The sequence below is a fragment of the Protopterus annectens genome, chromosome 11.part0, assembly GCF_019279795.1.
Source record: "Protopterus annectens isolate FY-2018-M chromosome 11.part0, PAN1.0, whole genome shotgun sequence".
Classification (NCBI taxonomy): domain Eukaryota; kingdom Metazoa; phylum Chordata; order Ceratodontiformes; family Protopteridae; genus Protopterus; species Protopterus annectens.
Genome location: NC_056745.1, coordinates 834,773,538 through 834,789,096, shown reverse-complemented (window position 1 = coordinate 834,789,096; position 15,559 = coordinate 834,773,538). Strand labels below are relative to the sequence as shown.

Here is a 15,559-nt window from a genome sequence, read left to right as displayed (position 1 = left end):
CAGAACATAAAGCATCATAATAAAACTCAGAGGAAATATGTCTCAGGTAAACTCATATATGTACTACAGTCTGAATCTGAGATGGAGTTGGCAGACAATGAACAACACCTGCAAAAAAGCTTGTCAGGCTGCATATGCACTTACCATAATGTTTTGATACTGTCCGGATTTTTATATAGCTTCTTGGGTAGGGCTGTGTTTTGAAGCCAAATATTTCCCCTTTAGGACCCTTAAGAAACAAAAAGAAAATAAAAACTGATATGTATGAAACACTTAGATTTTCCTTATTTACAGCTCAGATTTTAAATCACACTTTTAATCTGTGCCAGTACATCTGTTGAAATGCAAATAAAAGAGCCACTGGAACAAGTTAAAAAAAAACAATGGAAATGCTCTAATATGTCACAGTCAGGTAAACAAAGCTATGTACTACAGTCTGAATCTGAGATGGAGTTGGTAGACAATGAACAACACCTGCAGAAAGGCAATATGGCATTAATCTCTGACTCTTATACAGAAAAGCACTCCCTTGTTCACAATGCTAAGGGTACAAAACAGTAAAAAGCTTAAAAAAGATGCTATGTACTTACCATAACATTATATCTCAGTTGTTGCTTTTCATTTGTCTTCAACCTATTGGACTTGGATCTCACATGGATCCAGCTCAGCCGCCTTAGATCAAAAATCCATGCTCCTACCCTACCCATAATGCCCCACTCTCCCTCCTCCCCTCAAATTGAGTTTGATGCAGAACAGCACCAGCCCCTAATAGTATAAGTAAAACATTTCCACCCTGACCAAAACGGGCACGGGCACATAGAGGCTCAACTCTAGCCAAGAAGATGCCTACAGCTGCCTCTGACCAGTCCACTACAGAGCCAAAAAGGGCAGGGAGGGAGGAAGGAGGGAGGGACAGTTGAAGACAAATGAAAAGCAACAACTCAGATGGAGTGTTATGCTAAGTACATAACTTCTTTATCTGAGGTTGTTGTTTTCATTTGATCTTTAACCTGTGGTGCAGAGTCCCTAGCTGCAATAACCTTGGGACGCCCTCATGGAAGGATGTTCCGAAGCACATCTGAGCTAAAAGATGCCCTGCTTCTGGAAAGAATATCCAGTTTATAATGGGAAATAAATGTATGTGAAGAGGACCAGGTGGCAGCAGCAGAGCAGATATCGTCAATAGGAACCCTGCAGAAGTAGATACTGATCTGGTGGAATGGACCCAGATGGGACCTGCTAGAGACAAACCTTTGGAACGATAGGCCAAATAAATACACTCAGAAATCCAATGAGCAAGAGTAACCTTAGAAACAGGTTTTCCCAGATGAGGCTTAGAGAAAGACACAAAAAGCTGATCCGACTTTCGCAAACTTTTGTTTCTATGCAAATAGAAATGCAGCTGCCTGTGAACATCAAATGAATGTAATGTGTATTCCCCTTTGTTGTAGTAATTTGGGAAGAAAACTGGTAAATTACTAACCTGGTTAATGTTTTCTTCAGAAGCCACCTTTGGTAAGAAGGATGGTTTACTCCAAAGAGACACACTGTCTTTATGAAAGATCAAATAAGGGGGCTTGATAGATAACACCTGTTGGCTGAGGTAACAGCCACCAAAAAAGCCATCTTCTAAGATAAGAATTGTAAATCAGCATTGGTAGCTGGTTCAAATAGAGAAAAAACCAAGACCTGTAAAACCAGAGTTAGATCCCAAGGAGGAGTGGAGTCCTTGATAGGAGGCCGAAGAAGAAAGGTATCCTTCAAAAAGGCCTTGCAGAGCTTGGATGAAGCCAAGGAAGCCGAATTCTCACTGACATGGAAATTAGAAATCACCACCAACTGAACTTTAATAGTAGAAAAACTAGCACCATTATTAAAAATATGGGCTAGAAAATCCAAACTGGCAGGGACTGGAGCTGTAAAGGGATCCAGATCGAAAAACATTTCCACTTGCTGGAAAAGATCTTCCTGGTGGAAGCCTTATGAGCTGCAATCAAGATCTTTTTGACAGAAGAAGAGAGCCTGGGAGTCTTGGCCAGAAGGGAAACTGGAGCAGCCAAGCTGTGAGCCTCAGGCTGACTAAAGCCAGGTGAGTAACCCCTGATGGGTGAGTTATCAGGACCAGAACTGCATCCAGAGTCCAGGGAGGACACACTAGATGAGACCTCAGAGTGAGGAACCAAACATGACGAGGCCAGAATGGGGCAATGAGGATGACTGAGGTCTTCAACTGTTGTGCTTTCCTGAATAAACTTGGGGATCAGAGGAAGAGGAGGATAAGCATAAAGTAGACTGGAGGGCTAATCATAGACTAGAGCGTGTCTGGGTGACTCCACCAGAGGGGGGGATCAGAGTGAAATACTCACTGCACTTTGTGTTAGAAGGAAAGGAGAAGAGATCACAGCAAGAATGGCCCCACTTATGGAAGATCATGTCTGCTACTGACTGATTCAGAGACCACTCATAAGGCATCAGAATAGACCTGCTAAGCCTGGCTGCTAGAATACCGGATTCCCCGAAATGTGCATTGCCAGCAGAAAATGGTCAGAACAGATGGTCCACTCCTACAATCTCATGACCTCGTGGCAAAGGGGATAAGATCTGGTTCCTCCATTTGTTGATGTACCAGACTACTGACATGTTACCCATCTGGGTGGCAATTATCCTTGTAGGAAGAAAGGCATGGAGAGCTTGCAATGCCAAAAGTACTGCCCTCATCTCCAGGACATTGACATGCAGACTGGCTTTAAGGAAGGACCACATGCCTTGTACCATCCCTCCCATGTAATGCCCCCCCCACCTGAACAGGGAGGCATCAGTGATCACAGTGATTGAGAGGGAAGGAAGAACAAATGGACAGCCCAGAAGAAAGTACAGGGACTGAAGCTACCACCAAAGAGAGTTCTGGCAAACTTGGGACAACTGGACTAGATACAACAATGGAAGGTCAAGAAGGGACCATTGAACCGCTAAGGTACACTGAAGAATCTTCATGTGAAGGCGTGCAGTTGGCAGAAGGGTGATCGTGGCTGCCATGGACCCCAACACCTGAAGAACCATACTTGCAGAGGGAAAAGAATAGACTTTACATGATGCTGAAGTGATGATTGTCTGAAGGCAGAAACACCCTGCCCTGTATCATATTGAACAGACAATCTATAAAGTCCAACACCTGAAGAGTTACCAAGTTTGACTTGGCAAGGTTGATTGTAATGCCCAGGGAAGGAGCTAGGAGGAGAAAACAATCCCTGGCCTGAATCTTTTGATGCCTGGTGTGATAAACTGAGGAGCTGCCAGCCCAGCTAGATAGAATTTTGTAAATAATTCTATGTCTTTGTAAATAATGATTCACAGGCTGGTTTCACAAATGTAAGAAAACTGTGTTATGTGCTAAGCTTTAAAAATTTAACCACAGTGCACCCTGCTGGAAGAAAGTTGATAAGTAAAGAATTTACGACTGTGTGTGATCTCAAGCTAGGAGACTAGATGTCTGGGCTAGGACATTCTTTCTATTCTCCTACAACAGAGATAATTACTAGATTTCATGTGTAAAGTGTATTTTATTGCTGTGGTTTCCTAGCAGGTGCAGATCACAAAGAAATTTTAAAATTTTGAGTTCTGTGAGCTTGGGAAACTTCTGCAGAAATTACAAGAATGATGTCATCTGAAATGACTCAGCAGTAATGTGAATTATCAATTTAAGGACTATCTCAAAAAGAAAGGAGAGCATTTTGTATTTGTGTCTGAACCTGAACACATCAGCTCACCAGCACTGTGCCTTGCTCTGTAAGATATTTAAAACAGTGATTTCTATTAGAGATAAACAGAAATAGTAAGATTAGTCAAGCTATGTTCTATATTTATGTCAGACTATCCTACAATGTTGTTTTAAATTATTTAATGTGATTTCTGAACCCTCTATCTCTCTGTTGTCATTGTGTTGAATCAGTGAGTATTTTCTTGTGTTTTTATTATTTATTATGAAATATTTTTAAACCTTTTAACTGTGGCTGCTTTATGTAGAGATTATTTAAGCTCTTAGAGTACTTGCATGTATTTGGTGATACTGTATAAGCCACTCCAATAGCCTTGCTGTTTATCACACTTACTATTTGGATAATAATAACATTACACAGTAGAATTGGTCACCCTTTGGAAAGGACCTTATTAGTAGCTGATAAGAGTAGTTGGTGGCAGTGATTTTTACCTTATAGTCTGGGTAGAAGGGGGCATAGCTGGAGAACCTGTGCCAGCCTTCACCAGGAGTGTCTGTGTGTTTGTATATAACTCATATGTCAAAGTGTGTGTCAGCTACTTGGGAGAGGCATGAAGCACTGGTTGGACAGAGAGGGTACTGGAGGTTTTGGCTTGACTACTCAGCTGAGATCTGAACCCTATCACTGTGCCAGTGGGGAGTCTTACTGGGGATCTGGACAGAAAGGGAGAAACAAGCCCCAGACTGACTGTGGTCTCTGTGTGCTCTTACGGGAAATTGTACTTTACTGTGTGTATATTTGTTATCCTCCCAGTGTGGATACCTCTCACTGGTGCTAGGGGTTAGGTTTGAGGTTGCTTGATTACTGGACAAGTGCACGGGCATCACACCTGGAAGGAGTGGAAAGAAGCCAATTGTCCAGTTAGGTAAAGAACTGAAACCCCTGTAGCTGCAGGTGAGCCGCTACTACCGCCATCACTTTGATAAACACCCAGGGGTGGTGGTGAGTCCAAAGAGGAGCACACTGAACTGAAAATGATTGGGTCCCAGCTGGAAGCGGAGGAACCATCTGGAGTATCTGTTCATCTTGATATGATAGTACGCATCCTGAAGGTCCACCAAGCACATCCAGTTGTTCATCTGCCAAAAATGACAGAATGGATTGTAGGATGAACATCTGAAACTTCTTGGCAATGGACAGGTTCAGGGTAGAAAGATCCAGGATGTGTCTTAAGTACCTCGTTTTCTTTGATGCAAAAAAAACCCTGGAATAAATACCGGATCTGGACTGGTCTGGGGGGATGGGTTGGATGACTCATTTTTCGAGCAGCCTGGTGATTTCTACAGCTGCCTCCTCCTGTTGAGTGGGTTGAATGTCCAGGAGGTGTCTTGTCGAAGATGGAGGATGAAGAAAGGGGATGGAGTAACTATGGATATGATTTGCAGCACCCAACAATCATTTGTGATGGACTCTCAGGCTCTTGGGTGCAAAGGTAGACACCCCCCAACTGCCTCCAGAGCAGAGCAGTCAGGCAATCCCTCAGAATCGCTGAAAGGTTCTGTCCAAGAATGAATCTCGAGATCCCTGGTTCTTCAGACCCCCTCTGCCCCTGGGGAAGACAGACCCTGAGCATCCTGGGAAAAACCCTGAGACTTCTGGAACCACATTTTCTTGACCCCCCACACTGATTCCTCTAAAAAGATCTTTGCGGGGTAGAAAAGCAGATCCCGACAGCAGACAAGGTCTTCCGATCTTTCTTATTCTGGGTAAGAGTGTCATGAACAGTTTTACCAAACAAAATTGAACTGTCAAAGAGAATATTCATGAATGACACCTTGAAAGGTTCCAAAAAAGCACAAAGCCAGAGACAGGCTTGCCACCCAATGGCAGCGCTCATCCCAGCAGCCCTAGAGTTACCCTCAGTTGTATGAGAAAGCAGCCTCATGGACGTGTTAAAAATGGCAGTTAGGGTTGCCAAGTGGGAGGAGAAAACCTTATTCTCCTCTGCCAACATGGACCCCAGGGCAGACTCAGCAACCTACTTAATCAGGTCCTTCTTCAGTCTAATAATATGTGCCAAATATTTCAGTGCAAGCAGAGCAAAGGTGGCTGAAGCATATGCCTGCTTCCCAAAGTGGTCCATCGCCCTAGACTCCCTGTCTGGAGGATGGACCGAGGAGCTCTCCTGGGCCAGCTCCTTCTTGGTGACTGATGCAACCACCATGGCATCGACTGGGGAATCCTTTGACCAATGGGGCCTGTTCGATGGAGCACTGAGAACCTTGTCAGGGTGCTTAGGCATGGGCTCAATCACATCCGGTTCCTTCCATGCCCTACTAGAAATAAGATCCACCAAGGGGTATGCAGAGGGTGACACCCAAGAAGTAGAAGCTCTTGTGAGAAACACATTCAGAAATACAGACTCATTGGGGTTGGGCTTGAGGGTAGACCACCCTCCTCTCTGGTGCAGGACTTCCATGATGTCTCCACAGGAGACATCATCAGGGGGTAACCAAGGGGAACCCTCCCCTTTATCTAAGTCTGTATCATCAGTGAGAGACTCTCTTGGAGAATCTAAGTGCCTCCTCTTGCACATATGCTTCCAAGGAGCCCTCTCATGGGGAAACTCTGGCGAGGACTCAGAAACTTCAGGTGATTCCTGAAGAGTAAACTCCTGGGGTGTTCTGGCAGCAGGCTGTCCCTGAGGATGCAGGACAGAAGACTCTGACCCAGAAACAGAATGAGCCAGGGTGGAATCTGTGGACGATAGTGTCAAGGCTCTTGAAGAAGCCGATAGGACCTTCTTCACACCTCAAACACTGAAGGTGAGCAGACCCCAGAAGGAAGCTCAGCCAGAGCCATAACTGGTGGTGTTAGAGCCTGCCAGGGCACTGCCCCAGGTGCCGATGGTGAAGTCAAAGCCGAGCTTCCCAGAACTGAAGCCCTGAGGGGAAAGGAGAACTCCAAACATTTTGCAGTTGATGCCAGCCCGTCAGAGCCAATGCCAAAGCTACAACTCTGACAGTCAGTCCGCTCCAATGACATTGCAGCTGAACTGCTCAAGATAACTGTCGGCGTCAAGGTGCAAGGGACCATCGGTGCCAATGCCTCAACACTCAGAAACCTCGGACCCAAAGACTCTGAAGCCAAAGGCTGGATCAGAGAAGGTGATATTGGAAAGAAACCAGACTGTGTGCTCACAGCTCCAGAGGGTGATGGAGCAGACAAGACTCTCAGCGGAATCTGGGCCCGAAGAAACTTCAACATCATCCTGTCCACCTTGGCTTCAGACAGGCTTCTAGTGGACTGGACTGAGGAAGCCACCGACCCCAGCCAGGAATGATGCCAAGGGGAGGCAATGGCAGGAGACCTAGCCCAAGAACTCTCCAGCTACTGGGAGAAGTGAGGGGACCAGAGCCAAGGAAAACCATAGGCTAGCTCGGGCCTAGACTTAGTAGCTGGTTCACCTGAGGAAGACTGCTCAGGAGATCTTTTCTTTAGCCGATCCCACTCCTTTGTGTCTTATCTTCTCTCCATCCCCAGGCTTCTAGGCAGGAGTTTGTGTCCCAGAAGCCAGGGCGGTGAAGGAAGGGGTCTCAGCGGGTGGAGGAATTAGGCCCTTCAAGCTGAGCTTATTCCACCTGTCGATAAGTGCATGGGGGTTGAAGTCCATGCAAATTGAGCAGGAGGAATCAAGACTGGGGACCCCCAAACACACCTCGCATAGACTGTGGGCATCAGGTGGAGGAATCTTATGCCTACATTCCATACACTTCTTGAACCCTGGCTTTGGAGTCTCAGCCATGGGGACATAAAAAAAAGGCACACATGCACACGCACGTGCACACTCACTCACACACACACACACACACACACACACACACACACACACACACACACACACACACACACACACACACACACATAGAGATACACACTCTCAAAAAAGGGAAGGAAAGAAAGAGAGAGGGCAGAAAGGTAGCAGTGAGACTTTTTTTTTGTTACACTAACCGAAACGTCCAACACTGAGATAGGAGAGGCAGAAGAGAAAGGGTAGGTAGAAGCAGAAATAAGAAGAAAAGACCCAAGAAAAAAACTTACAACTACTGAAAAAACCTTGTAGGAGCTTGTACCAACTGCAACCCCTGCTGTTCAAAATGAGCCGTAAGCAAGATCTGAGGGGAGGTGGGACAGCAGGGCATTATGGATAGGAGAGGAGCTTGGATTTCAGATCCAATGCTGGAGTATATGGCCGAGCCAGATCCGTACTGATTCTGAGTATCACAGGTTGAAGATCAAATGAAAACAACAACTTCAGATCAGTATATTTTCTGAATCCAGATACAAACTGCTTAAAAATGCAATTAACAAGCAAACCAGAACTCATTTCTTCCACAGTCAATGTGTTGGCAGGTTCACATCATGCTGGAATTGTCTATCACATCCACATCCTACAGGTAACCTGCCTGACAATTAGAAGATATTGAGTACAGAGGAAGAATGATGCATGGACTAGGGGATTATTACAGCCATTCCAAGTTACAACCTCAGAGGCCAATCTTGATGTGGACCCATCCTTCAAACACCAAGTAACAAACAACATTCCCCCAGCAATAGCTTCTCAGTTCTCACCCCCAAATTCTGGCAATCCCTTTCACAAAAGTTACTTGAACTATTAGACTCTTTCAGGCAACAATTCAGACAGTCTATACTAAAACATTATGCCTGCAAATATCCTGGACAAAGGCATATCATATAATGCTGGACCTCAAACTTATCAGAACTCCACCAGTTACTCCATCAATCCCCCCACCATTATACCCATATGGATGCACCATTTTGCCATTGTGGCACCAAAACTACTACTACTATCTTCTCAAAATCTAGTCATCTCTCACTTTCTTGGGTATTCATTATCTGACCTATTCTTTTTTTCATACTTATTTAACTCTAACGTTTACTTCTTCTCCTCTTCGTTCTCTACCTCTTGACCTTGCTTATAATCCTGTCTCTCCTCCCCTTTGCTTCCTCCTCTATTTCCCCTCTGTAAATATATACATATATATAATTATTGATTATGCAATGTTTGTTTCTTTGTTTGGTCAGCCTGTTATCCTCAATGTAATTAAATGTTGTTTGTTACCTTTTTAACCTAGGCTGTGCCTGCAATTGGTCATATGCTACTCAGTGTTCTACTCCAGTAAACAAATACAAACACAAATAAATAAATAAATAAATAAATAAATACTAAGCAAATTAATATATAAAAAAAATAATTAAACTAAGTAAACAAACAAATGCCTGATTGGAAAGGTCTGTTATGCTATTATCTATACATCTACTTGTTCGCAATGTAATATTTAAGACGGCAAATTAAAGTAATCCAAATGAGTTTCTCCTTCCAGTAGTAAATTATCTTGACCACCGTTACTGTCAATGTTTTAGTGAATGACGGCACCATTATTTCAGTCAGTGACACAAAGTCTTAAATCCATTAATTCATTCTTTCTCTGAACTATGCTTTACCTGATTCCAGGTCACAAGGGTCCACATCCTCTCCTGTTATTTAATAGGTAGAAAGTAGAGGAACTGTCCCCAGACAAGGCAATACCCCGTTCAAGGATGCACATATTCATCACACACCTTATGGGTAATTCAGAGGCTGACAAGTTCACCTATGGCATATCCTTAGGATGTGAAGGAGGCTGTATCACTCAGTAAACTCCAACACAGTTAGTACAGATGGTACTCAGCCAAAAGTGAAATGAAGAGGCCAACATTGTGCCACCATGTCATCAGCCTACATGTAATAAAACTACAGTAGTGTACTTTGTTACAGTTGGGGAAATTTATGTCTATTTATCTTGCTTTCAAACAAATCAAAAACCAAATAAAGTGACTACAGTATGCCATCCAAAGGTAAATCCCACAAAAAAATAATATAACAGTATATCATCTCAGGGTAAATCCCCAAAAATATAATACCTAAAAAAATCTCTTTTGTATTTTTGGATTTCTGTAGAAAGGAAAAAAAGAAATAAAATACCACATTTCTCTCTAGTGTTCCATAAGACATAAGAAAAAATACACGTGTGTTCATCAGACTATGGTAATCAACAAACTGGTAAGAAACAATTGCACAATAGCTCAGCATAAAGTACTCAAAAGAACTTTTCTGATTAAACCATTTGTACAGAGAAAAGTCAGCATATCAAGTAAGTTTTATAGTTCACACCAAGTAGTTTTACTAGGTACGTCAGAATCTGTTTTGCCTAACTGTATATCTGCAAACTATTTGCTCTGTTTCCAACTGCAACGAAAGTACAACCAAAACGTCACGATACCACTACTGGAGCAGGATGAAAGGACTTGTAGCACAGCTCGAACAGTACGAACAAACAATACTTTAATAGATAAACAACTTCACAGGTTAAGCGCTTTCATCTGATACATACAGACTTCATCAGAACCGGTATTTTAAAAATACCCATGGTTTAAATAGCAACTTTGGCGCCAAAACCTTAACAAGCACTTAAAGAAACATAACTCTATAACACTTAAATGTAAGATAGCCCTATGTGCACTATTAAAATTCATAAATAACACCTGTATGATACATAAAAGAGAGTATATAATACTTGGCAATATCCCTCTACTCTAGTACATAATTCCTCTACAATATATCTAGTAGATAAAATGTAATAGATAAAATTAATAAAATTGATATAAATATAGTATATAATATATAATAATAAATACATTTAATAAATATAAAAAATACATATCCGATAAAACCTATTGTGTAAGAAATAAATGAATGAATCATGTAATCCAGAGAATAACCTATTGCATCTATCATATGAATACAAAATATGCTAGCTAATAGCTAAAAAAGGTTTGATACTAATGCTTTCATTGATACCCGGATACCTAGTGGCATCTGTGAGTATTTGCCACTTACTTTCTTTACATGCTAACAACATTTTCCAATTTCCTCCTTGAATGCAATTGTCTACCTGATCAATAATGGAAAATTTAAAATGGTGTTGCTCCCCTTTCTCATGTAAATGTTTATACAATGCATTGTTCATATCTTTAACTTGAATTTTGTAGTAGTGTTCATAAATACGTTTTTTTTATTTGTCTCTCCGTTTTTCCTATATAAAATGCCGGGCAGGCCATACACTTAGCTAGATAGACTACCTGCTTGGTATTACAATTGCCTGCCCTGCTTCTCACATATGTCTTATTAATATCTTCAAGTTTAGTGCCTATCACTTCATTGATCCGCCCACACTGTTTACAAGATCCACATTTGGTAGTCCCTTTGGTTGTTTTCTTTGGTATTACAAAAGTATTCGCCTTTTCTAATAATCTTTTTATATTTGGAGCTGTTTTATACACAAAATACGGGTTACCCCCCACTTTTGTACCTATGTTTTCAGAAACTGTTATTAAATCCCAGTGCCTATGTACTATATCCTTGATAAGGTTCACATAAGGTGTGTACATTAAAACACACACTCTATTCCTACATTCGTGTTCCAAATCAGTATTTTTAGTATAAATGTCCACTCCGGTTTGTAAATATTTGCCTAATAATGGTATATATTTACTACCCCATTGCTTTTTAATATAATCTGTCACATCTTTCAACATACGTGATGGGTATCCCCTTTGACTAAACATATTAGATATAACTACCAATTCTGCTTCCATAACTTCCTTAGTGGATGACATATGTGCCGCTCTGATGCATTGTCCCTTAAAGACATTTTTAAACATATGCGGTGGGTGATTACTGTTGTATTCTATGTAATCATTTGAAAAGGTGTTTTTCCTGTATATCCTGGATGCAAAACCTCCACAGGAATGGCTAATGTACGTATCTAAATAAGAAATACCCTTTTCACTAATGTTATGAGTGAAGCTAAGGAAATCCGTCGTGCCATTAATATATTCCATGAATTCTCTGATTTTCTCTTTTGGACCTTTCCATAAGATAAATAAATCATCTAAAAATCTAACATAAAATGCAATATCTGAATAGAATCTACTATTGAACAGGTGTACTGTCTCCCATTCCAGCATGACAAGATTAGCAAAAATGGGAGCACAAGAGGCCCCCATTGCCACACCTTTACTCTGCCTAAAGTATTCGCCTTGAAAATATATAAAATTATAATCGAGGACTAAGGCCATCATATCCATTATTAAGCTAATCTTGTCCCAGCACAAGTTGGAATGATTCCTCAAGCTGTTACTGAAATATTCAAGTCCAATTTCTTTGGGTATACTTGAAAAAAGGTCCGTGACGTCGATAGTTAAAAAAATCAATTCTTCCCTCCACATATCTTGTGTTAGTTTGCCTAAAAAATCCCAGGAATCTTTTATCAAATGGGGTATATTTTGATATACATGTTTGGTCCATCTATCAATAGCAACTCCCATATTGTATGTTTTGGATTTAGATCCTGAAATAATAGGTCTAAAAGGAGGGTTTTGAATAGATTTGTGCACTTTAGGAATACCAATGATATTGGCCAATACTGGGTAATCTACCTTCAAATATGTATACGTTTCATTGGTTATTCTATTATCAATCAAATATTCCTCTAGGGCCAAGTCAATCCTTTTATATCCGATGTTGATTTGATTTATAGAAACCTCTTCATAATTACCTGACAAGTACAAAATATTGTGTATATGTGCATTGTAATCAAAAGTATTGTAAATGACAATGCCACCCCCCTTGTCTGGTTTCATTATTCTTATTTCATTATTATACATTAATTGTTTCAAACACACCCGTTCATTGAATGTTAAATTATCATTCAAAACATTATGAAATACATTGCCTTTCCTAATGTTGTTCTTCAACCAATATATATCTTTACATACCATTTTTTCAAAATTTGCCACCTGTGGGTTGGAAACTGGAATATATGTACTTTTTTTAATAAGGTCCTTACGTCCTGTTGATTTCACATTCACATCATTTTGCCCAAATTGGATGGCTAAATTCAGCCTTCTGCAGTATAATTTAATTTCTTTAATAATATCTACTACATTAAAGCCTATATTAGGTATAAATTTCATGCCCTTACTGAACAGCGTAAACAATTCCTCACTAATATCCATATCAGTGTAATTGAATACATTGAAACCATTAAAGGAATGTACTATGCCATGTTCTGCAAAAACTGCATCATTATTGTCATTCCCATTTGTTTCAGAACTGTTCATGCACGGAGAATACATACCAGTTTCTTTGAGATAAGGTGTAACTATGTAACATGTGGATTCATTCATAATCAACTTCCTCTCTTCCTCATGAAATATATTCTTTTCTAATGTTCCCTCCTGTTCCATTGATTGTACTGTTTTTTGGGGGCTGGGTAAAATCTGCCCCCTTGAAAATTTTCTTCCCTATCCACATGCCTAGGTCCATTCCTATAGCTACCATGTCTCCCTTTCTCAAGCACAGCTCTATCTTGTGGCCAAACATATGCCCTTTTTATACTGATAATGTTCCTTATCACGTTGTATCTTCCTATTTTTTCTATTATATACACTTGTTGCTTTATTTTCAGCTATATGGAATTGTTTATTGTAAAAATCCTTCCACTGCACAAATGCACTGTCATTAATGATGTCCTCATTTAATCTTTCCACTTCACTAACTAAACTGGACAGTTTCTCATCGTTAAATTTCATTAGCAGTTTCATATAAGAAAATCCAAATCCATCAAACAATTTGTTAAATTCTTTCATAACATCAATCTTATATTCAATACCCAAAGGAAGCTTGAAAAATCTTAGTCCTTTAGGGACAACTTTTAAAGCTATACATTTGGCTAGATATGCATTGTCAACTTTTATATTCTTAATTTGAAATAATTTTTTACCCAACACCATAATTCTTTCTTTTAAAGATTCATTTGCAAAACTCAAATGTCTCCCATCACTTACAACATAAGAATGTTCTTCCCCATTAACAAATTCATATTCATCATGTAAAAATAAGTCCATAACGTCATTATTGTGGTCGTGGGCATATTTAAAGTCCCCACTTTTGTGCCCCAATGTTCTTTTAGATTTTAAATCTTTACATGGACTAGACATAATTTTATTCTGAGCAACAGTACCTTTGAACTGCTCACTATGCACCTTCGTTGTAGCTGCATATGTTTTTACATGTTGACGGCTTTTGGGACGAGCTCCTCTACGTTCCGCTTCATCCCTAGTGTGAAATAAACTGAAGTCGAAAGTAAATTCAGTACCTGGTGACAAATTTATGTCCATATTTGTATTCCTTTTGTTATACACTATAGATTCTTGTAGCGACAAAACGCCGCCCTGCTCTACATCCATCTGCCCGTTTGGGATATCCACTTGACTACTGTTGTCATTTCCTGTGGGTACGTCAATAGTTTTCACATAAGAGCGTTTTGCTGAAGAGGTCCGTTCAGCAACTGTTCCAATTTGCGGAACCTCCGCAATGCGACTGACTAATTCAATTAGTCTTGTAACTTCTGTCTGTAATGTAGTGACTTCTGCCCGAAGTGACACAAAATCCTCCCTGTTCAATAAAGCTTGTGTCTCGTCTTTACCTGCCATACCAGTATAACAACTCAGAATCCAACTGCAACGAAAGTACAACCAAAACGTCATGATACCACTACTGGAGCAGGATGAAAGGACTTGTAGCACAGCTCGAACAGTACGAACAAACAATACTTTAATAGATAAACAACTTCACAGGTTAAGCGCTTTCATCTGATACATACAGACTTCATCAGAACCGGTATTTTAAAAATACTGGTAAGAAACAATTGCACAATAGCTCAGCATAAAGTACTCAAAAGAACTTTTCTGATTAAACCATTTGTACAGAGAAAAGTCAGCATATCAAGTAAGTTTTATAGTTCACACCAAGTAGTTTTACTAGGTACGTCAGAATCTGTTTTGCCTAACTGTATATCTGCAAACTATTTGCTCTGTTTAATAAAGACAGACCTAGTCAAACCTTCTTTCAAATAGATCTTCATACTGTTGGCATGAACCAAGTTATTCCCCATTTGAAGTTGTATCGGTCTATGATTTCAGAAGAAGCTCATCTGATATGTTGAATTTGGTCAGAAAAACAAAATGTGTTTTTAAAAAATATTATTGCACAATGCATCATGAAAAAAAATAAAAAGTTACCAGAATAATGAATGAAATTAATGCTTTCAGCAATCCCTGCTGCACCAGAAGCTGTTTTAATGGTTATGCATGTTTTAAATCATTTAGAGAAACTGCTATGTGCCTTGTCCTGCTCCAAGTCACTGTTCGCTATCAGAACTTGCACGTATATGACATACCAATTAAGAAAGAAATAAAAAATATATATATTTGGTGTAAGGAAAACAAATTGTGAGGTGTTCTGCACTTTAAAATCAAAAGACATATTTATTCTGCACCACGGATCACTGAAGTCTTGACTGTAATCTAGCCAATCAGAATCAGCTATAGAACAGGTGGCTGAAAGATCTAGCCAGTGAAAATAGCACTCAGCAGCCATCTCAAGCTGCCCATAGAGGGAGGGGGAATACAGCTATAGTGACCACTATACTGACATTCCCAAGAGAATGGGAATGATAGCAAGTTTACCAGAAACAACTCAGCTATTACATAGCATGCATGAATGCTAAGCAGTGTACACTGTAGCTGGAGTTGAGCATACTCAGTAGTGTACATGTCTGGGAGGCCATTATATGGGCTGCAAATGTCTATAGGCTACCTCTAAGTTGAAAACTCTGTTGGCTGCCTGGATGGCAACCTCTCATGATCAGCTTTCT

At 40.4% G+C, this 15,559-nt stretch overlaps 1 protein-coding gene across 1 annotated transcript in view; it reads right to left on the bottom strand.

The window, feature by feature from the left end:
* Nucleotides 1-13,088, bottom strand: part of LOC122815001 (oxysterol-binding protein-related protein 8-like) — a 170,377-nt gene extending 157,289 nt beyond the window's left edge. The window contains exons 1-2 of the mRNA XM_044087256.1: nucleotides 12,618-13,088; nucleotides 5,759-6,417 (exon numbers count right to left, since the gene is read on the bottom strand). Of these exons, the coding sequence (XP_043943191.1) occupies nucleotides 5,759-6,417; nucleotides 12,618-13,088 (1,130 nt within the window). The remainder of the gene's footprint in view (nucleotides 1-5,758; nucleotides 6,418-12,617) is intronic.
* Between the last annotated feature and the right edge of the window lie 2,471 nt (nucleotides 13,089-15,559).